Source organism: Orcinus orca, chromosome 17 (genome assembly GCF_937001465.1).
Source record: "Orcinus orca chromosome 17, mOrcOrc1.1, whole genome shotgun sequence".
NCBI classification, from domain to species: domain Eukaryota; kingdom Metazoa; phylum Chordata; class Mammalia; order Artiodactyla; family Delphinidae; genus Orcinus; species Orcinus orca.
Window position 1 is genome coordinate 17392830 of NC_064575.1, and position 23441 is coordinate 17416270.

General features: G+C 45.3%; 1 protein-coding gene across 10 annotated transcripts in view; it reads right to left on the reverse strand.

The window, feature by feature from the left end:
• Window positions 1–2779: 2779 nt before the first annotated feature.
• Window positions 2780–23441, reverse strand: part of STAU2 (staufen double-stranded RNA binding protein 2) — a 309298-nt gene continuing 288636 nt past the window's right edge. For all 10 annotated transcript variants that reach the window (XM_033407106.2, XM_049700368.1, XM_033407105.2 and 7 more), the window contains 2 exons: window positions 5018–5106; window positions 2780–3893 (listed from right to left, as the gene is read on the reverse strand). In XM_033407106.2, the coding sequence (XP_033262997.1) occupies window positions 3800–3893; window positions 5018–5106 (183 nt within the window). In that variant the 3' untranslated portion in view covers window positions 2780–3799. The remainder of the gene's footprint in view (window positions 3894–5017; window positions 5107–23441) is intronic.

Genomic DNA, 23441 nt, shown 5'->3' on the forward strand with positions numbered 1-23441 from the left:
GTGTAGGTGAGCTTCAAGAACTTCACCTGGTATATGTATATTTGGGGCTGGGGGTGGGTCCGGTCAGTAGACGTGTGGGTTGTGTGGAGGTGAGATAAGATAATGCTACTAGAGTTCAGGCGTGGTGGCTTTTGGACAGTGTCACCAGAATACAGCATGGTGCCCAAAGCAGAGTGAGATGAGTGAGGGGAGGAATAACGACTCAGAGACACAAACAGCGAGCTATACTGCAGGGGTTCTGAGTAAAACACGCTCACCTCTCATGCTCATTTCCTGGTCTGCCTTTCCCTCAAGCTAGAATGTGCATTCCTGAGAGGGAAGTAGTTTCATTTGTTTATTTATTTTCTTCATTCCCAGCATACATCAGAGTGTGCTGGGCACCCAGTCAAGGGAGCTTTTAGTTATGTTAAGAGGTTAGGACGTAAGAGGAAAGTCATCCCAACAAGGCAATTTATCAATGAGTCTCGGCAAGGTGAGCTGGAACTTGGGTGGTGTCTGCCAGAAATCAACAGCTGGGTTTGATTCAGTCTAAGAAGTCTTTGCTTTGAGCCAGATATTACAATGCCCCTCCTTGTGAGACATGTATCTGTGATGGTGGAAATACAGGAACGTATCTGGGGGTGAGGATTGGAATTGAATCTTCTGGCCTGGGGAAGGGATATACATGCAAAAATGGTCAGATGGGAGGCAGGATGGTGGGTCTTCATGGGTCCAAAGTCCTCTGAAGTGAGGGTTTTTTTGACTCGCTATATTTTTGGTTAAGAAATGCCAGAGTGCCGCTGAGGTTGAAGGTACCATAATCTTATCAACAGTAATGCCATATATTATCATGAGTGCCTATCTCTGTGTCAGGTTAAGCAGTGAGATTTCAAATTTATGTCTTCAGCAGGTTTCTCTATCGTTTTGATAGATCATTCATTTGTCCACTTATTCATTTATTTGATGTATCCATTTATCAGGTACCTATATCATGGTGGGGTAGGTCGGGGGTTACTCTGAGACAAATTCACATGGGATCTTGCCATTAATGACTTCTTCGCTCCGTGTGCAAAACTGTTAGGCTTTCTACCACCCTTGCCGTAATGATAACAAGTGGCCTTTGGAAATTGAAAGGTACAGAACAAACCCTGGGCACTGAAAACTCAATGGCAGCAGGATTTAAACACCAATCAATTGGTCTGGACCACATTTCCAAGGCCACTGGGAGTCCCGAAAACCTCCGTATGATAAGGTAAGTTTCTCATTAATCTATTTTTATTTTATGGTACAGGAAATTGATTGAAGCTGTCAAAAAAAATCACCATTGAGAACGTTTGCTGGGCAGAAGAATATTAGGGCAACTCAGACAGGTCACCCCGGGAAAGTGGAGGAGGGTCCTTGTCACAGCCTGAAGGGTGGTGTCTCACCACTGATCTTCGGCAAGTTGTGCTGGAAAGGGCTGGTCAGAGTTCCAAAGCACAATATTATATTTCCAATTAAAACGCAAAACCCAACCTTTTTCATAAAACACATTGGCCTCAGCACTGGGAAGTGACTACAAAGCCTATTGCTGATTGAGAAAAGCTGAAAGCAGACACTGTAATTGATAAAGGAGATAAGTCAACCTGTGTCCTTTAGAGAATAACGAGTTCCATTTTTCATCAAAAAGATCTCCTTGTGTTGAAGAAACATCCTTTCAATAAATCTACTTAATGGTTTCCCCCCAATGATATATAACATGGCAAGGAATGGCAGGCCACCCATCATTTGCATTGCTAATTCAACCCAAAGAAAACCCAAACGGTTCCCAGGAAGGGCTGCTAGCAAACTCTCGAAAGGGAAAATATCTAAAGGCCTCCCCGGGCTCTTCAAGCAGGTAGTTGGGTGGGATTCTGAATAAATAGCCTCTCACTGAACTTGAGATCCGATGCAAAGGTCCATCCCCTACCACCCCCACCCCCACCCCCGTGGCCACTCTGGTACCTCAGCTCTGAGGGCGACTCCGTCAGATCGCTCCAGAGGCCAACGCCTCAGATACTGGGGTTGTGAGAACTGATCAGCTTTGTCTGTGCCCTGAGCTCATCCCTCTCCCACGACGGCCCTGACGGCCTTGGTGTGTTGGGGACCGTGGGCCGTGAGAGGTGGTCGGCGTTTACGGCATTTGGGAAACCGAAGATGCGGTTTAAAGATCCTGCCTGAAGTGGCACTGCTGACTGAGGGCCGGAGCCTCAGGTGCTGAAGGCGCAGGGGGAGGAAAGGGCCTGCCCCCTTCCGAGGGGATGATTTAGGGCCCTCTGCGCGGGGTGCCGGGCAGCAGACATATTGTTCAACCCGGCTGATCTTCGTGAACCCCAACTTTACAAATGGGCTGTGATGTCCACGAGGGCCCAGCTTTATGGAGCAAAACCTATTTCCTCCGAGGGCACCCGGCCCTGTCGATGCTGGCAGACTTCCCCACATGGGAGTCATTTAAAAACAACCCTAGAGTGGTTTCCTTCTGTTGCTGTTTGTTTATCGTCCGGTCGCGTGTGAGTCAGCCAGATCATGATTTGTGTTGGTTTTGCTCGTGAAATCTTACGGGAACAATGAGACGATGTTGGCTGGTCAGGAATCTGGTTCCGAGTCACCCGGGAGGCGGCCCTGCGGTTTCGCAGAGACGGCCAGTGGCACGAGAACCCGCTAGTGTCACCGCTGTGCAGGGTGACAGGGGCCGGGTGGGCAATGGCCTTTGAGATGGGTTACGCTGGGGTGATGTTTCAGAGAGGAGAACGAGGCAAGGAAAGAACAACACTGACCACACTTCACACAGACACCGACCACATTTTTACTGCATTGGCTCCACGCTGGATTCCAACATGCTGGTCCAGAGCGTGGCTGGCTACAAACTGGCAGGACCTCTACGGCTCCTCCCACAGCCACAGGCTTTCCCTTCCCCGCCATGAACGCTATTTCTCTTGATCCCACTCACTGCCCCAAGTGCAGAGGCAGTTATCAGAAAACACTTTGGATGCAAACAGTGAGTGGTTTACAACACACGGATGGGGTGGGTGCAATGTCCACTGTGAACGTGGAATCCACAGAAATGGCTGGAGAGGCAAGACGCCTCCTTAGTGGCTAATAGGATGATGGCATTCAAGACCCACAAGTGGTTTTTGTTTGCTTTTTGAATTCCTGGAGTCTATTGAAACTAATTGTTCCTAACATTATTTCATATTTGTAATCAAATGTCTGACCTGATTTCAACCATGTTTGTTGGCATACATCTTTGAGTGGTGTGCCTCGAAGTTATTCAGACTGATATAGGATGGAGATTACAAATATCTGCGTAAAAAGAGAAACTGTGTGACTCTATATGAAGACAACGACCGTCACATTCCACAGCACATCATTGGTTATTCTTTGAATCATCAGGCATTATTTAAAATGAGAGAGAATATAAGTGAACACAAGCGCCACGACAAAACAATCGTAACAACAGAACCAAACCCAATTTCTCTATTAATCATTTAAGAATTGTACCTCTGTTTCTAACACTTTTCATTAATTGTTATTTTAAGCTCCAGTAGCAGGATCAGATTTCTGCTGCCTCTGGGCAAATGAGTTATGATCTGATCTCAAGTTCCAAGGGAAATGCTCAAAGTTTTATTTTCCCCCAGTTGAATAAACAGTACTATGTCTATTATCTCTGGTGTTAGAATAGTGCTGTCTTCACATAAGACTCAGATCATGGCATTAGTCATTCATTTCCTTGAACACAGACACCCTCATGCGTGCTGACAGGTTTATAAGGATGCGGTGGCAGCCGTAGCTCTGGGAGCTGCTAGATGACCGACCTTGATTTCTTGCAGTCCTGAGCGATGGAGCCCGGGTGTGTCTGGTTATTGTCTGCTTTCTCTCCCAGATGCTGGGCTTGTCTGGAAGATTAATACATTAACAAGAGCTGAAGGTCCGGGGTTGCACATCTTCAGACATGTTTATTAGCAGATGGTACACAGGATTCAAAGGTCACCACAAAAGTGACATTTTAAAGTGAAACAACAATATTTATGTTCAGATAGTCTACTGATGAGATCATGTGGAAATGGTTTTGATTAAATTAGCTTATAAATGGTTGCCAATCTATAGACAACTTAAAATGCCACGTCTGTTTACCAAATGTTTTTTTCTCACGCTCTCACCTTTTAAATATTAATGACCAAATGCTGTGTTTTTTGGCAGGGGGGCGGTTAAGATTATTTAACTGCAGGATTAGTATATTTGGTTTTGACTTCCTAGGTTATCCAATTTTTTTCATTCTAAAGATGTTATCTCCTGTGTGAGTTCTGAAATCTCACCTGCTATTATTTCTGCTTTGAAAGAATTTGTATTTCACTGTTGTAAATACAGTGGCTTGCAATTTCTTTTTGGGTCTCTGGAGAGACTTTAAGTTCAGTCTCTCAGATCAAACCTTATGTTCAATATCATAAAAGAGGTATGAGCTGGATTTCAGAAATTCTTATTAAATCTGCGTTTTGGCCTCTGTAGCCCTCGGGAGCCACACTTTTGTGACAACGTGCGCTTGTGTTTCATACAACAGTGTGAAAAACAAAATGCAGCCAAGGGGAAGGAACCCTCCTCTCAGCTTCTTTTTTTTTTTTCCCCTCTCCGTTGTGCCTACTACCTAGCAGGAATGTGAATGAAAATATTTACCTCAGAAAATGGTTTAGTCAAGAGAACGCTCAACAGTCTGAAATGAGATTCACCTTTTGCAAGTCTTGCAAATCTCCATGGTCAGCAAAACCCACAGAAGTATTTCCATCAAAGGCATTAAAATGCAGAAATAATGATCAATCAGTAGATTAAAACTTTCACAGACATATTTACAGGAAACAAATATGACCATATAGACTGTCTCTCATTTATTTGCATTGAATTGTATTAGGAATAATTTTGTAGGGTATAGATATTATTGTCTCGAGTTTTTCACCTTATTATTTTGTCTATTTTTCATACAGTTACAAAATTACAAATGTAAGAATACAACAGAAGATGTACTCACTTTTCAAGAGAAGCTTTTTCAATATTCATTGCTCCTTCCATTGGATCCAGTCCTTGTTCAGAAAATTGTTTCAAGGCACTTAAAGCTGCCTAAAAACGAAAACAAACGCACAGACAAGGAGATCCAGTTACTGACTTTCATGTAATAAATAGGTACATAATGGTAAAAGAAAGCTTTGATATATAGTAAAGGCTATCATTTTCATTAGTCTAAATAAATGCTTTTCTGTATCATTTAACAAAACTACATTTAAGAGGCTGTATTATGATGGAGCGATGCATATACTACGAAGGCTTTATTTTTGTGTGTCTGGGGGAAGAGGTGGCGAGAGGAGTCTCCATAAATCTCATGCCTTATCCATAATTTTGTAAAATCACAATGTTTTATCCGCAAATGTAGAAAACGCCTAGTAGAAGCCTGTCATTCTCTGATGATGAGTTTTGCATCATTTCTCCTCACATTACTGAAACTACACATTGTCTTCCTCCAGATGTGAGAACATCAGATTTTTTTCCAGCTTTCCAAAGTTAGCATAAATGTATTGTTCAATTTTATAGACATGTAGCCTCAAGCAAGTCACAGAATGTGAGTCCAGAAATGGACCAAATACACCCTTGCATACCGAGGGGATGGTATGATGGTATCCTGTGAGGAGAGAGAAAATTTGCGCTCCATGGGGCCCTGGGAAGGCAGGCCTGGCCGCGGCAGAGCCTCCTGTGGTGTGGATATGCCGGGGATGCGGGATGCATGCGGATGTGTGGGATGCTGAAGGGTGTTGACAGGCTGGTGGAGCCTCGCTGAATAGCTGGGAGGCACCAAAAAATGTGATGCTGATAAGATCTGCATAAGTTGTTGACACTCTAGTGCGCGGTCCAAATTGTTATTTCTTTGAATAAGAATTTGGTTCTCCTTCCCCTCCCCAAACCCCACCACTTCTCAGGTCAATTAGAAGAGCTTTGTTGTGTCTGAGATAGGTGTGAGCGGCCAAAGTTGTTTGCATCTTGGAGATCCTGCTGGGTCACACTTTGGTCATCTGTATCTTCTCAACTGCCTCTGACAAACAGCTAACTCTGCCAGTTGCTCAAACTTTTATCTGCCAGGGGCCCCTTTTGGGTAGCTGAGTGCATGATCTCTTCTACATCTCTTTATGTGAAATATATCTTTTTGGTTTTTCAGTTAATAGGCTTTATTTTTTTTAGGGCAGTTTTAAGTTTGCAGAAAAAATGGAGCAGGGAGAGTTCCCATATACCCTCTCCCACTCCACCCTCTACACTGTTTCCCCTGTTATGAACATCCTGCATTCCTGAGGTACATTTGTTACAACCGATGAAATATCGATATATTATCATTAACTGAAGTCCAGAGCCTACAACTCTTGTGTTGTACATTCTATGGATTTTGACAAATGTATAATGTCACGTGTCCACCATTACAGTATCATACGGAATAATTTTATTGCCCTAAAAATCCACTGTGCTTCAGCTGTTCACCCCTCCTCTCTTTCCCCCCAATCCCTGGCAACCCCTAGTAATTTTTTTTTTTTAATCTCATAGTTTTGTCTTTTTCGAAATTCATACAGCTGGAATCGCACAGTATGTGGCACTTTCAGATTGGCTTCTTTCACTAAGCAATATGCATGTAAAGTTCCTCTCTCCTCTATGTCTTTTCATCTCATCTCTTTTTCACTGCTGAACATACTCCATTGTGTGGATGTACCACAGTTTCTTTATCCTTTTATACCTATTGAGGGACATCCTGGTTGCTTCCAGTTTTTGGCGATTATGAATAAAACTGCTATCAACATCTGTGTGCAGATTTTTGTGTAATAGTTGTAATATTTTTCCTCTCTTCTCTCTCTGTCATTCTGTCTTTTAAATCTCAACCCCTATATTCAACCAAAAAGGAAAAATATATCCTTTCCTTTTTTTTTTTTAGGCTACTTCTTCCTTTCAGATCTCTAAGCTGGTCTCCCCAGTTCAGACGTGCTAATTTGAATTCTCACTCACGCCTGCAGCCCCAGCCTGGGTGGGCAGGGGGAGGCCGTGCTTGGGCTCTCTGTTTCATCATTACCTCTTTGAACCTGGAGTCCTGTGGGGATGTCAGTGCCCTACCCCACTACCCCTGATCTTGGTACAGGCTCCTACTATGCGGCAGCTGGTGGAGGCTGTAGTGGCAGGTAAGCGCTAACATTGGTTGCGTAGGAGCAATGTGGCCATCTCACTGGGCACAGTTATTGGTTGAATATTCATATGTCGAAGTCCTAAACCCCCATACTCAGAATATGGCCTTATTTGGAAATAGGGTGACTGCTGATATAATTAAGATGAGGTCATGCTAGATTAGGGCGTGGCCTGATCCATTATGACCAATGTCCTTATAAAAAGGGGAAATTCAGAAACAGAAACCCACACAGGGAGAACACCGTGTGAAGAAGGCGGCGGAGATTGGAGTGACGCAACAGACATCAAGGAATGCCAAAGACTGCCAGCAAACCACCAGAAACTAGGAGAGAGGCATGGAACAGATTCCTCCCTCATAGCCCTCGGAAGGCACCAACCCTGCCAACACTTTGATCTTGGACTTCTAACTTCCAGATCTGTGAAGCAATAAATTCCTGCTGAATTTATTGTTGGTGGTCCTTTGTTATGGAGGCCCTAGCAAATGAACACAGGTACATCATTATTCCTCTTTAAGGATAGTAGAACCTCTTTCTCCTCTCTCTGATGTTTCCTTATATTATCTTTTGATTATAAAAATCGTTTTTCATTACAGAAAAATCATAATAGGTAGGCAAGCAAAAAGAATGTGAAAATATTCACAGTCTTACCCACCACTCACAACTTGGTGTACATCTTTCCATATCCTTTTCTATCCCCTCCCCATATGTACACTCTCTAACCTGGGTCATATCCTAACACTGTTTTAGAACCTGCTCGTGTCATGGAACATGAGCAGTTTTCCACCTCAACAGAAACATTTCAGCAGCATCATTTTGCAGGACTGCACAGTATCTCACAGACTTTATGTGCCTTTCTGTATTTAGCCAATCCCTAGTGTTGGACATGGAGGCCACACCCACTTCTTAAGCTGTTATTAACACTGCACTAAGCTTCTTAATGGTTAAAAATCTTTGAGTACATTCTCAATAATTTCCTTGTGATAAATTCCTAGAAACTGAATTTCTGGGCCAAAGGGTGTGCACATTTGTAAAGATCTGATATAAACTTCCCCTGCCCTCAGGGGGGTTGTACCCAGCAGGACTCCGAGGAACATCTGCTTCTCTAGGTGCTTTTGTAATCACCTCTCAGAACCACTTTGTGGATCACTGGAGCGAACCCTTTTTGTCATTTTACAGCCCCACTTTATTTTTCATTTGTCCATCCCTTCCATTTACCTCATTCCCTAGACTTGGCTTTGGGTGAAGTTTGGCTGCTTTCAAAAGTTAAATTCACCCTCAAAAGACGCAGATTTGGACAAGTTTCCTCCTAAAAGAAAGTAATTCGCAGAGATATTTGATTCTTATTAAATTCAATTAGATGACCTCTGAGGTCCTTTCAAGTCCTGAAACGCTGAGGGAGCTGGGCAGCCTTCCCGGGTGACTCTGCTGAGAATGGTCCCGTGGGTGTGCACATCCTTGTGGGCTCGTCACGGTAACCTGAGCTCTGCAGTCCCGCCTTCTGTGCGCGTGCACGGAGGTAGGAGCCCGGCCTGCTCGCTAGCAACCTGTTAAGACCAGTCCGAGGCGGACCTCTCCAGATAGCCCAGCTTCGTGGGGTGGGCGAATGAACAGAGAGTTCTTTGTATATGCAACAATTTTGAACAAATGAACAACTATTTTGTTCTGATCCGTTAATATGTGAATTATTGGTAGGAATGCTGATTTTTATCAATTTCTTCCCAAATGGATTATTATAGAGGGCTATTTCAGTGCCTTCTATAATAGTCTCTCTGCAATGTGGTTGGTACTGCTGAATGAGACTTTTGAGAGCTCCAGGGCTTCTTGGTCCTGTTTTATTCCCAATAAGGCCAAAACGACAACCAAAACGAAATCGTTTTTTGAAAATCACTTATAGGCTAATTGTAGCCCAGTTTCACTAGCTGCTTTGGAAATACTTGTTGCCTGAATACCAGGAACCAAATGTCTTACTTCACCGAGTCCAGGACCCAGTGACACCTGTTCGCATCTACCCAAAAAGAGATGCACATATGAGATGAAGGCGAGGTCTCAGGGAGCAGGTTGGGTGTTTCAGCTCTTGCAAAATCTCCTGGATGATTTAATCAACGTGACAGGCAGGTCCCCAAGCACTGTCAAGATGATTGTCATTTGCTCCAAGAATGTCCTACCAGCTGGAATGGCGGAGCGCTCTTTCGCTCGATGCCATGAAGGATTTTCAGAATTCTTGTGTGACTGCTTCCCTCCAAAGGTATGTTTAAAAGCTTCCAAATAACATTCCCTTAACTGTCTTCAGCCTTCATTACTGTCTGATGAGATAATTCAGCCCACATCTTATTGATAACCCTGAATACAATCGCTTATAAATCTGAGAGGACTTCTTTCTACCTTATAAAAGGCAATGAAGACACTTTATCTTCTCTGTACTGCCATTTCATGAGCATCCCTCTGCCACAGCCATGAGACCGGGTCCCTTACCTGCGTGACCTCAGGTGTTACCACAGCCCTGCAAGGTAGGTCCTTCCCATGAGGAATTCAGCAACCTACTCGAGGTCACACGGCTAGTAAGTGGCAGAGCAGAGAGAGATGTGAACCCAGCCCACATCCTTGGTCACATCACTTTAGTTCCTTCAAACATACAAACTGCTCACATTCAGCCTAGGCAGCTTCAGCACAACTCCTTTCAATATCATTATTTCAAAGCTACTCCTATAACCTCCTCTATACTCACTCTATTATTTCCCATGATAATGAATTGAGGTAAGCTCATGAAATGATCTCCATTTCTAGAGAAGGGCTTTATTACCTTGTGGGCAATCACACAGTTTCCAGTCTCCAGCTTTTTTGGGGTTCCTGGGTTGACTTCTGAGACCTCATTTGGCACTCCTATAACACTCGCAGTTTGGTTAAAACTAAATTGCTACAGCAATTATTTCACCACTTAGAATGACCCAAAGGCCACAATTCCTTGCCTTCCCTCCCGTCGTTCTCAGAAGAGTTCATCTGTCACCTTCCTGTGGTGGCTGGGAGGAGGGAGAAATGAGGTGCAGTGTCTGCCTGGGATTGTGGGGTGGAGGCTATCCAGTGAGAGGAGGTGTTGGGACTGCAAAGGTGAAACGGAGAGAGAAAGAGGGCTCGGCTGTGCTTTAGAGGGAGAGATAAGCCAAACGGTTCAGGAAAGTCGAGGTGGGCAGGGGCTGCCAACCAGGCACTGCTCTGACAGGTACTAATACAGCCCTGGCCCCACTGCTTCCTCCCAGCTCCTCATGAGCTCCATGAGGAATCAGGCTCTCCTTCCACTCCCAACCCCACTCATCACCCATCACTTCCCCTGAAAGGACACTTCAGCGAGTAAGAAAGCCCACGGAGTGAGATGGGTTTGCTTCGCCCTCTACAGCAAAACGCCCGCAATAGGATAAAGCAGCAACCCCCAAAATAGCCACATAACATTTAGCATGACCCAAATATCGGTCTTTTCAAAGAACAACATACAACGGAGTAGCATTTCGAACAAAAACTAAAATTGAACAGTCCACAAAAATGTTTTACTGTGTTCGTCCAAATCTGTCCAGAAGATGGTAAACAAAATTCTTATGTTTAAACTACCTGAGCTGAATAAATTGTTACTTGCTAGAGGCCAGTTGCTTTACAAAACGTTAAGAACATGTTATAAATATGTGACGTAATATTAAAGGACACTTTGGAGTGAGCAAAAAATCAAATAGCCTTCATTTGGGGAGACATAGTTGAAGTCCGATTAGAAGCAAGTTCATACACACACACACACACACACACACACACACACACTGGAATATTACTCAGCCATAAAAAAGAATGGAATAATGCCATTTGCAGCAACGTGGATGGACCTAGAGATGATCATACTAAGTGAAGTAAGTCAGAAAGAGAAAGACAAATACCATATGATATCACTTATATGTGGAATCTAAAAAGAATGATACAAATGAACTTATTTACAAAACAGAAACAGACTCACACACACAGGAAACAAATTTACGGTTACAAAAGGGGACAGTGTGTGGTGTTGGGGGGAGATGAATCAGGAGTCTGGGTTTAATATACACACACTACATAAAATAGGTAAATGACAAGGACCTACTGCATAGCCCAGGGAACTGTACTCAATAACCTATAATGGAAAAGAATCTGAAAAAGAATATATATATACATGTATGTATGTATAACTGAATCACTTTGCTGTACACTTGAAACGAACATAACATTGTAAATTAACTATACTTAAATAAAACATTTTTAAAAAGAAGCAATTTCTACCTTGTCCATTACTGAGATGGTAAAGAGATAAAAGATGTTCAGCTCCTGCTGCCTGCAGGTCACCCTCTCAGCACGGACAATTTGCCATGTGATAAATGTAAACTAACCTTGGGGAGTCGTGGGGAGGAGGTAAATCTGGGTTCCTTAATGAACAACATCCTGAATGATGCTTAAACCCAAGTTGTATAACTTCCCACACACTGTGGATTCGAGAATTTCAAAGATACACTAACATAAGTACCCAGAACCCTCCATATGGCTTTGACCATAAACAAACAGACAACTATATGATTTCATTTCCAAGGTCAGAAAATGTTTTCCTAGCAAATCAAAACAAACTCACTCAGCATCCTTTTGTATGTTACCACAGTCTACCAACTGGAATCTTAAACTTTAGCTTTATGATAATTTATATGTTCCGGGACTTTTTTTTTTAAGGTGTATCCAAGGCAATAGATGTAGCTTTGTTTGAAAGGAGAAAAAATTTTAAAGTGTTTTAAAGAAGTGGATGACATTTCCTTTTCTTATTCCTGTCTTTTCAGCTCAACACTTGTATCCATTTGTGTGTGTGTGTTTCCCTTAGAGGAGGGCATCTGCATAGATACATAGAAATATTTTTGTCGCCAAAAGATTTTACAACTGTTTTGGGAATAAAGCCCCACAGGTTCTAAAACAGATGTCGCTGCCATTTCGTGTATCGCTTGTTTTGTGCGTAGTTATAGCAATGCCAGAAACATGATGCCAATAAGATACTTTCCATGCCTGTTTGTTGGTCTTGGTTCACACGTACGTGTGTGTGTGTGTGTGTGTGTGTGTATGTGTGTCCACAGGATGGGGGTGAGCCTTTCCAGCTGTAATTTCTAACTTTTCTCTTGTCGATCAGCAAACTGTGTTGAAACCAGTGCCTGTTCTTCTTGCTTCCTTCTGCAGGGACTAAAGAGTTTGTAATGACTACACAGCAGTGTTAAGGCATTCTCTGAGAGACAACAATGGTTCATTAGCAAAATGTGAATTTTAACTCATCCCCTCATGACACGCAGTTCTTTTTCAGAGTCTTTGAACAGGATGCCCAATGGATCCTTTTATTTCTTTTTTTTCCATTTCACACTTTTCCCACCGATTTCACATCCTGAATCCCAGGAACAGACAGGCTGTTCCCATTAAAGTCAATGGTAACCATACATGTCCGAATGTGGCCTTCATTTTGAAGTAAGTGCTCAAGGTTTGTTTTGTTTTGCCTTTTCCCCCTAAAGTGCTTGTTCATATGGAACTCTTCCTGGGAGCAGGTCTAACTGCTGGATTCATTTCAGAACACATGCATTGGACATATATGCAGCTCATTAAATCAGTCTCCTTTAATGAGAAAATGATAGGAAATGCAAACATCTTCATTTGCAGCTGAGGACTCCCCTCACTTCTCTTCCCAACAATCTTTGAGACCGACTCTCCGTGAAGTCATTTAAAAATGACTGGAAAGGGCTTCCCTGGTGGCGCAGTGGTTGAGAATCCGCCTGCCGATGCAGGGGACACGGGTTCGTGCCCCGGTCCGGGAAGATCCCACATGCCGTGGAACGGTCGGGCCCGTGAGCCATGGCCGCTGAGCCTGCGCGTCCGGAGCCTGTGCTCCGCAAGGGGAGAGGCCACAGCAGTGAGAGGCCCGCGTACCGCAAAAAAATAAAAATAAAAATGACTGAAAAACCAGAAGGTCTTTTCTTCAGTAGGCTTGAAGTCTTATTGCCCAAAGAATGTGAATTTTAACGTTTCTAAGTTATCATTTTCTTACTTTGAATGGTCTATAACAAAATGCCAAGTCTCTCTTTATATAAAATAAAAGAAACCCCAAAGAGAAAATCATATTTCTAAATTTTATCACATTATGATAGGAGCCTCAGTCTATTACTTTTCAGATGAATCAATGGCAAGACTTTAAAAATAAAATAAAAATTTGAGTATACTGAGCTTTAATTAAACCGTTGGCTGCCCTGCTTTCTAACCATTTCATTATAGTCCGCACTTTCATGTATGCTTACACAATCCTCTTGGTTCAGGTAATTTCCACAAAATTGGTACCTTATAAAAAAGCTCTTACTGTTGGAACAAAGGGATGTCAGTTAAGGTGATGGCTACTCATTGTGTAAAAAAAAAAAAAAAAAAAAAAAAAAAGAGGTGTGGGTGGTCGGGAGGCTAAGGCGTGCCTTGGACAGTCTCCTAAGGCAAAGAATAGGACTCTTGGCTCCAGAATTTGGGGAATTAGTACAAAATTGGGCACTTAAACTATAGACTTAGGCATCACCTTTATTTCAGCAATGAGGCGCTTACTGTCGGGTAATCCACGTAGTTGCCAGCCTTGACAATAATACAGAGTTGGATTTGAAGCAGGATTAACTGTGCTAAGGCATGTTTTCAGTGTTTAGGACAAACTTGAGTAGCGACATCCATGCTGCCATGGCTTCCTCCAATCACGCTGTTTCTGTTTTACCAATAGCATTCCTTTTAAATGTGTGTGTTGTCTTTCATTTAATTATTTTTGCTTCAACTAAAGCCCCCCTTGGTAACAGTGTCTACTGAAACATGGTGTTGGGCACAAAGGCAAGTGTCCGTCTCTCTCTGAACTTTGCAGGATAATCACCCACAAAGGTGTCCTACCCCCTAGAATCTGAATATGGCAAAAGTGATTTTGCAGATGGGACTGAGGTATGAATGTTGAGATGGAGAGGTTATCCTGGATGATGCACGTGGGTCCAATCTAATCACATGACTCCTTAAAACCACAGAACCTCTCCTGGCTTTAGACGTGGCCGGGAAAACATGCTCAACAAAATGCAACGTTGTTCGTTTTGAAGATGGAGGAAGTCAAGGAAGGTGTGTGGCCTCTATAAGCTGGAAAAGGCAAGGAGACCAGTTCAGCCCTAGGGCCCCCAAAAGGAACTGCCGACACCTTGATTTCAGCTCAGTGAGACTCCTGACTTCTGACCTACAGAGCTCTAAGACGACAAACACGTTTGCGTTGGGCTAAGCCACTCAGCCTGTTCATTTGTTACAGCAGCAAGAGAAAACTAATACACTCTTCCAGTCATCTGGACAAGGAAGTGAACGGGCATGGCATCTGGAGTCTGTTGGGCCTAGATTAAAATGTCAGCTCCACTGCGGACCAGCCGGGTGTCTTTATGCAAGTGACTGTATGTCTCAGAGCCTCGTCTTCCTCATCCGTAAACTGGAAACTACAACACCTACCATGTCGAATTGTTTGAGAGGTTAATGCCTGGGCTATAGTGGTGTTTTATCAATGAAGGCCTTTAGTATACAACTTTCTCTGTTGAGCCCAACATTTAGTCATAAAATCCTTTATGCTCTCTGTCTCCATGTTAATTTATGTCCAGTTTCCTGTATATTTCTATCAACTTTTTCCAGCACATTGCTCATCTGTCTCTCTTCTAAGAGAACCCTATCATTATGCCGCCCCCTTCATCAACAGCATTAATAACTCCCAGCCCCAGAATAACATCCTATATTCTTGGCCTGGCATTCAGGGCCATCCATCAGCTGACACCATTCTACCCCACAACCTCACTTGCTGCAGTTTCATTTGTGTGTTTTCTAGGGTGTGATTTTCCCCAAACAGCAGACCAGTCACCAGCCTCAGGAACACCTGGCAGGTGTCAGTGCTATCAACAAGCTCCCTGGCCTATTGGCCTAAAGACACACCAGTATTTCAGAAGCCCTGCCCGCATGGATCTTCCGCCCTGGTCAGATTGATCTACCTCCTGTCTGGGAAGACGTCGGGGCTTTCTACCTCCACGCCTTTGTTCCTGCAGGCTTTCTGACTTCTTAGCGTGGTGGATTCCCAGCCTGTGTCCCACCTGTGAATTTCTGACAGCCCCGGCCATTTACCTCCCTGAACTGTGAGTCAACTTCAACGTGTTTACATCCCGTCTCCCAGGTCGTTGGTCTGTTGGGGCCATTTTCCTGTTTGAAATCGTCACAGTGTGTTTACAGGACATCTTCAAGGAATACTCTCTGATGGATTCTCCTTCGGCTTCCATGTGAAGCTCACCCAGACAGGCAAGTGCTTGCAGACACGTTTCTTCTTCCTGTTTTCTCTTTATTCTCCTATTCATCTTGCCCTCCCTTGCTTTCCTCCCCCTGCAGGGCCTCCTCCAAAACTTCTCTCCATGGAGGTTCTTTCTCCTCCCCGTCTGCACCCCTCCACCCCTACCCGCAGGCTCTGCGGCCAGGGCACCATGGGATAGACCATCCCAGGGAAGCAGGGCTGGGTTGCAGCTCTCCGTGTGAGAGAAGGTTCTCCTTCCCCACAACTTGCCTCCAAAGAACACAGAGGATAGTTACTGTCTTTTCCAAACGTCAACCATGGGCGGAAACCAGCGCTCAAAGCTCAGCCTTCCTGGGGTCCTGTGAGGCTACAGAGGAAGTGCCTGGGAAACCCTCCCTGGGAGGACCCCACAAAGGGGGCTTTGCCTGAGACCCTCGAGATGGGGACATCCTGAAACAGAGGACCAGAGGGGAGCCTCCTCCGCCCAAGGAGGCCTGGCTCTACGGGGCAATCGTGGCCGAATTCTGCCTCGGCAACCCTCCCCTCTGCTGCCCCGAAGGTTCATTTGGGATTTCTTGGTCCTTTGAGATTCTCCTCCGAAGAGAATGAGAAACATTCCCGCTGCGCATGGGCACACACTGCTCTGTCTCTTCAGGAATTTCATTTGGGTTTGAGTATGTGATTGATAAAAACTTACATTATAGTTGTTTCACAATTTTTACTGCCCTTAATGTATTCTTGGATTGCCTGGTGGGGAAGGATGGGTGGGAACAGAGAATGATGGTCAAACAATATAACGTATAAAGTTCTGTTTAATTCTGAACGTTTGGCTGTATTGCAGTAGAGTCGTAGGTGGTAAAGGCAGGTGGCCTGCGGGCCTTGTTGATTCTCTCAATGGGTGAGGCACGCGGAAGTCTGACTTTCTCTTGGGGCATTTGGTGGCCATCCTAGTGGTCAGACTGCAGGAGGGAGGGGCCGGAATAGACCTTCACCTCCATCCCAAATGCCTCCTTAGCCTCCTACTGATACCTGATTAAGGTCCAAGCATGCACAAAAGTACAAAGAATAGTACTGGACCCTCACAGGCTTACCATTCAGATCAAGAATTATCAGGATTTTACCAATCTTGTTTCATGTATCTTCATGTTTTTCCTGTAGTATTCCAAATCACATATCAGGTAAAGATACATGCCATCATCAGACCTAGCAAAGTTAACAGTACATCCTTTCTATCATCTAAATACCCAGGTCATGTTAAAATTTCCCTGATGGTCCCAGTAGTGTCCATTAAAGTTGGTTTTCAAATCTATATCCCATCAGTTTACGAGTTGTATTTGATTGACCTTTTAAGATCTAGGAGTCCTGTGGCAGCAGAGTAATGCCTCTCAAAGATGTCTGAGCCCTAATCCCAGAGACCTGTGAACGTTACTTTATCAGGGACTTTGCAGATGGGATAAACTGAGGGTCTGGAGATGGGATGATTAGTCTGGATTTCCCGGTGAGTCCAATCTGATCCAATGAGTCCTCAAAATTAGAGAACCCCTCCCAGCATTGGTCAGAGAGAGACATGATGACGGAAGAGGGGTCAGGGGTCAGAGGCATGTGACGTTATTGGCTTTGAATGTGGAGGAAGGGGCCAGGAACCAAGGAATGCAGGAAGCTTACAGAAGCTGGAAAAAGCAAGGAAACATTCTCCCCCTGAGCCTCCAGAGAGGAGCACAGCCCTGCTGGCACCTGGATTTCAGCCCTGTGAGACCGTGGCTGACTTCTGATGACAGAACTGTCAGATAATAAACTTGTGTTGTTCTAAAGCACCATTCCTTTAACAGGGGGACTGAAGCCACACGGAGGTGTAAACTCTGACACCAGGTTCTTTCCCGAGAGAGACCAGGCTGGTGTCGGGCCTGAAAAGGAGGCCCGAGGGCCCGCCTGAGACGTCGGGGGAAAGGGGAGGCTGGGGGCCTGAGAAGTGGGACCGGCTGAGCTGCAGGCCTAATCAGGCCAGAACCGAAGAGCTCCCCACCCCTCTCAAAGTGGGCTTCACCCTAAGATCAAGGCACCTAAACCCTTCTAGGACCTCCCTCTGCCCTCGGGGGTCCAGGCACCTTCGCTCCTGCGCTGTGCCCGCCGCCTCCTTTCTGTTCCTTGACTGTGACAAGCTCGCCCCCATCTCAGGGACTCATGCTGGCCGGTCCCTCAAGCCACCCCCTCCTCAAGACCAGCTGCTTGTCAGCCTTCAGATCTCAGGCCAGGGAGGCCTCCTTGACCGCTCCAAAAACTCACATAACTGTGCTCATTATCCTTATAACGCTTGCCACTGCCTGTGATTATTTCCTAGAGGGAGGGGTCCGGTCTGTCTGAGTCACGACTGGGTACCGTCCTTCATTCCACAAAGAGTCACTGGGAACCGGGCGCCGCACTGGGCACCAGGAAACTAAGCTCCGCGGACACACTCCCTGCCTGTTCGTGGCGTGCCTCCCAGCAGGAAGGAAAGCGTGCAGACCACGCCAGGCTAGCGGATGATGCTGTAGAGACAGCACATACAACGGCAGCTCGAGAAGGGCGCCCAGGGCTCCCCGGAGAAACCTGTGTCACAGAGAGGGCACATTTGGGGTGAGACTTAGGGTGAGAAAGCCTTCCTCACGGAGGCGAACAGGGAGAGTGGAGCGATGCTGGCAGGGGGAGCTGCTCTTGCCAAGGGGCTGGAGCTGGGAGGGAAGGAGGGGTTGGGGACACGATCGGGTTTCAAGCTGTGGTGTAGAAAAGGGAGGCGCCGCCTTCTGGGAAAGCCTGAACCAAGCCCAAGGGGCGGAAGCCACAGGCGGAGAGATTTGGTCTCAGAACAGGGAGGAACCTTGTGTCCGCGGAGCGCAAGCTGGACTCTGAGGAAGGACCGGGTGGCGCCCATTGCCAGGCCGGCTGTCAGGTAGGAGGCCGTGCCCGGAGCAGGTGGCCGTGAGGTCCCTCGTGTCTCAGGCTCTCTGATGCTCTGAGTCAGGACAAGGCCACGCAGGGGAAGAACACCGGCACATCTGCGGGGTGGGAAGGGTTGTTGGAGAGGTGACGTGTAGAGCTGTGTCACCTGCGATGAGTGTGGTTTGCAGGGGAAAGCTGAGTCTTCCTTGATAGGGGTAAAAATTGGACCTGAGCGTCACGATGGGTCACGTGAGAAAGTGTCTTTCCCTTGCCGTTCCTCAGCATCTCCATTTAGAAGACTGAGTCGGTAAAAACATCCTATTACAGGGATTAACTGATGGAATGTCCTGGAGGTGTCTGCCGCATACCGTCCTATGTGGTAAATGTTTTTGTTTTTTTAATATCTTACTTTTTAAAATTTATTTATTTTTGGCTGTGTTGGGTCTTTGTTGCTGCGCGCGGGCTTTCTCTAGTTGCGGCGAGCGGGGGCTACCCTTCGTCATGGTGCGCAGGCTTCTCATTGCGGTGGCTTCTCTTGTTGCAGAGCACGGGCTCTAGGCGCGTAGGCTTCAGTAGTTGTGGCATGCAGGCTCAGTAGTTGTGGCACGTGGGCTCATTAGTTGTGGCTCGCGGGCTCTAGAGTGCAGGCTCAGTGGTTGTGGCACACGGGCTTAGTTGCTCCGCGGCATGTGGGATTTTCCCGGACCAGGGCTCGAACCCACGTACCCTGCATTGGCAGGTGGATTCTTAACCACTGAACCACCAGGGAAGCCCCTGTGGTAAATGTTTAACAACTGACCTTCTGGGGGGAAAAATCCCTAACTGGCACCATCTCCAGCTCCCTGCTTACTGCTCGGAGGCAGGGCAGCAACGTGGTGAAGAGCCTGGCTTACCGACTGGCTCCACCACCTCTCAGCCACAGGACTCTGGGCAGGTAAATAGCTCAACTCTTTTTTTTTTTTTTTTAAATTTTATTTATTTTTCTATTTATTTTATTTTTTTTATTTTTGGCTGTGTTGGGTCTTCGTTTCTGTGCGAGGGCTTTCTCTAGTTGCGGCGTGCGGGGGCCACTCTTCATCGCGGTGCGAGGGCCTCTCACTATCGCTGCCTCTCTTGTCGCGGAGCACAGACTCCAGACGTGCAGGCTCAGTAGTTGTGGCTCACGGTCCTAGTTGCTCCGCGGCATGTGGGATCCTCCCAGACCAGGGCTCAAACCCGTGTCCCCTGCATTGGCAGGCAGACTCTCAACCACTGCGCCACCAGGGAAGCCCAATCTCAACTCTTAAATGGCATTCCGTGCTCATGACACCCACTTTGTTCTAAGAACGTTCCATTGCTAACTCATTTATCTTCACAGTCACCACAAGGAGTCTTGACTCTCATCCCCAGTTTAAGAGGACAGGGGGACAGAGATGAAGTCATTTACGCAAGACCAACATGATTTGATCTTGATGGATCTGAAATTTGGACAAAGATGACCTGGCTCTGGAGCCAGATTCTTAACTACTATATTGTACCACCTGTCAACCCAGTGATAGGAGGCACCACCATTCGGGCACTCAAGAAATGGCACGAGCCAGACCAAGGCGTGCAGCCCTGTGAGAGCGAGGGTCTGGGTGCAGACTCTGAGGATGTGGGGCTACCTCTTTGATCATCCCCTTACTTCCTCTTATGCTCTCCTGAGCTGTGGTCTTTGGGGGCATGAAGGGCGGTGGGGGTGAGAATTGAGAAGGAGCAAAGCTGGCAGCAAAGGCGGCTGGACTTCGTCTGGGAAGGAGGGTGAGTGGCGACCCTGGCTGGACTCAGAGCGGGCAGAACTGACCTCACCAGGGGGACCATTTAGGCGGGGGGCCCAGGTTTGGAGCTGGGTTAATTCAGGATGACTGTCAAGGCTGGAACCCAGATAGGCTGGCACCAGATACTCACTGGGCTAACCAGAACCTAAATGAAAGTACGTTAATCAGCAACTTGGTGTGTTTTCCTAATATTGAAGGGCAACATTTCCCTCGGTTTCCAGGATCTCCAGTCCGCTTGCTCTTTCTCTTACATCACCAGGCATCACTTCTCAGTCTTCTGCTGGCTTTTCCTTCGTCTTGATCCTTAAGTCCATCCTTGGACCTCTTATCTTCTCTCTGGATAGCCTCTCCCTAGATAATTTCATTGAGGCCTATGGCTTAAATCCCTTATAAATGCTGATGGCCCCAAATTCCCATCTTCAGCCTAGCCGTCTGCCCTACAGTTCGCACACACAGCCGCCTGGCGGGTTTCTCCACTTAGGGGTCTAAAAAGCATTGCAAACCTGCCCAAATCCGAACTCTTGATTATCATCGTCAGTCATCACCTCTGGCAGGAAAGGGAACCCCCGTTCAACCAGTGGCTCAGGCAAAAACCCTAGGAATCAGCCTCACTTGCTTCCTTTCTCTCTCACCTCCCACTTCTGACCTATTATCGAGTTCTGCCGGTTCTTCTTTGCAATGCAGCCAGAATCGAACTACTTCTTACCACCTGCTCTGCCCCAGCCTCACCCAAGCCACCACCACCTCCCAGCAAGACTCCTGATGTAGCTTCCTAATCTCTCTCCCTGTGTCTGTCTCTGCCCACCTAAAGCCCATCCTTCGAACATATCTGGAAAGACAGATGTGAAAGGTAAATGAGAACAGGTCACGACCCTGCTCAAAGCCCTCCAGGGGCTTCTAGTTGCTCTTAGAACGAAACCCCAATTTCTGACTTGGGCCCGAAGCCCTCCGTGACCTTCCCCATCCGCAGCTCAGTCTCATCAACCTCATTACCACACTCTTCCAAACCACGGAGCTCCGGCCACACCAGCCCCTCTGCTCTTCCCAGGGAACCCTGAGTTCACTGCTGTTTCTAGGACCTTCACGTGCTTCTCCCTAGACCTGGGGCTCTTCTCGCAGGTCTCCACAGGGCTCTGTCCCTCACCTCAGCCATTTCTCTCCTCAACTGTCACCCCTTGAGACCAGGGGCCCTTCAGGGGCCACACACTCCACTCCCAGCCTGGCGTTCTCGCATCTCCTCACACTGCCTAATTTTTAGTGCTTACTGGCCCTAAATTTTTATTTATCTATTTAACCATTTCCTTGTTTATTGTCCACGTCCCCATTAGAATGTAAGTTCCGTGAGGGCAGAGATTTGTCTGTTTTGTTCATTGCTAAATACTCAGCACCTAGAATAATAGGCACTCAATACTTATTAGCTGAATGACTAAACGAATGGTTAAAAACAGTGACCAAGTTCAAGAATATCTAGCCATCTCATATATACAGTATAGTTTTAATAATTTTCAGAAGTTCCCTATGGAAATTAGGGAGTAGCTCATTTCCTCCATTTATTGAAACCCAGAAGTAAGCATTCATTTGACGTTTAAAGACTGATTATTCAGCTGAAGTGAGTAGCTGTTACATGTTGGTCTTTCAAATGCAGAGAATTAAGTAGCGTGATAGGTCTCCAGTGTGGATATTCTCACACATTGTAAACTTATTTTATGCCAATTACATCATTGCAACTTTGGAAGAAACGTTATTGGAATTAACTTTAGTTTTTTTCTAGAAAGTCTTCCTTTTTTTAAGCTAAATGTAGTCATTGTAAAGTTCAAGAAGTAAATTTTATCTTCTTTTTCTAGGTACCACTGAAAGAAAAGCACATCACTAATATCACACTTGGTTTGGTAATTTTTAGAAACTCCATTAAAAGTAATTGTTAAAGTTTATAATTAAATAAGCATCTCAAAGGAAAAACTAGTATCCTGGTTTCCTAAAAACATCTTCATTAAGACAATATAATCAAACAAAGAGATTTACTTCGTGTTTAAATAATGATATCACAAATGGTCCCCTTCCCCCCACCTCCACCCCCAAATGAGAAGTACTTTAGTATACTTTTGGGGATATGGTTTCGGTCTGCCAAATACTTAAGCACAAAATTCTCCTAAGTTGTTTCAAGAAACTGCTAGTACTCTAAGAGGGTTGACATTCTAATATATCCAAACACAGGTTTGTTTGTTTTTTTCCTAATTGTTTGGCTGCAGATGAAGATGTAAGGTTATAAGTATAAGAATTTATGCAGTGATCAGTGATGGAATCCTAATCCACCTTAAACTGTCAGCGTGACAACTGGCAGTTCCCAATGTGTATTAAGAGACAGCGATTTTTTCTTTTGCCTGAGGGTACATTCCCTTTCAAAAGCAGAATATTTTTCTTCTCTTGCTTTCTAAAGATATCATGTTAAACTCCATTCTTAATGGTTAATCTTTTAAGGAGGCAAGATGAATTGGAGAGAAAATGTGAGAGATTTATAAATTTGGGGAAAATGCAACATGAGGCATTCCAATAAGCAATTTCAAATCAAAACCTTAACTTGGGCAAGGGACATTATATCAACCAACAGCATTCTTTAGAAATGCCTGACATTCAGTTGGATAGAATTATATATTGAAATAGCTTGTAGGCATATTGGGGATGTTTTCCCTCAGGCATCTGGTAGTATCAAAGCCCAGGAGGAAGAGTAGGTCACCGAGCCAGAATTTAAAAGCTGCCTTTTGGATAAATATGTGGAAAGGATAGGAATTAAGTTATCAAAAGGCTAGAAGAATTTGCTGAAAGGGAGGAGGGTGCTAAAAGCAATAAGCTATTTGGAATTCAATAGCACGCAACTTTAGGGCCTTGTAGAGCTAGTATTGTTAGCCAAATAAGGGTAAAGTGATGGTTCAAAAGAGGAAAATTAATGAATAAGTACAAACATAAAAAGCAACAAGGCAATACCCTGATCTGTGAAAGTAAGAAGTACTTAGAGAATCTCAGAGGCAATGTGGGATAAGTGGGAAATCAGGTACCTCTTCTGTGAAGCCTCCTCTATATTTGGAAAAGAATAGTGACCGGTGATTTCTGTGCCCTGTATTAGTCAAGGTAAACTAACTGCTAAACAGTCACCCCAGAGACTCAGTGGTCATGGAAAGACTAATTGGGTATTGC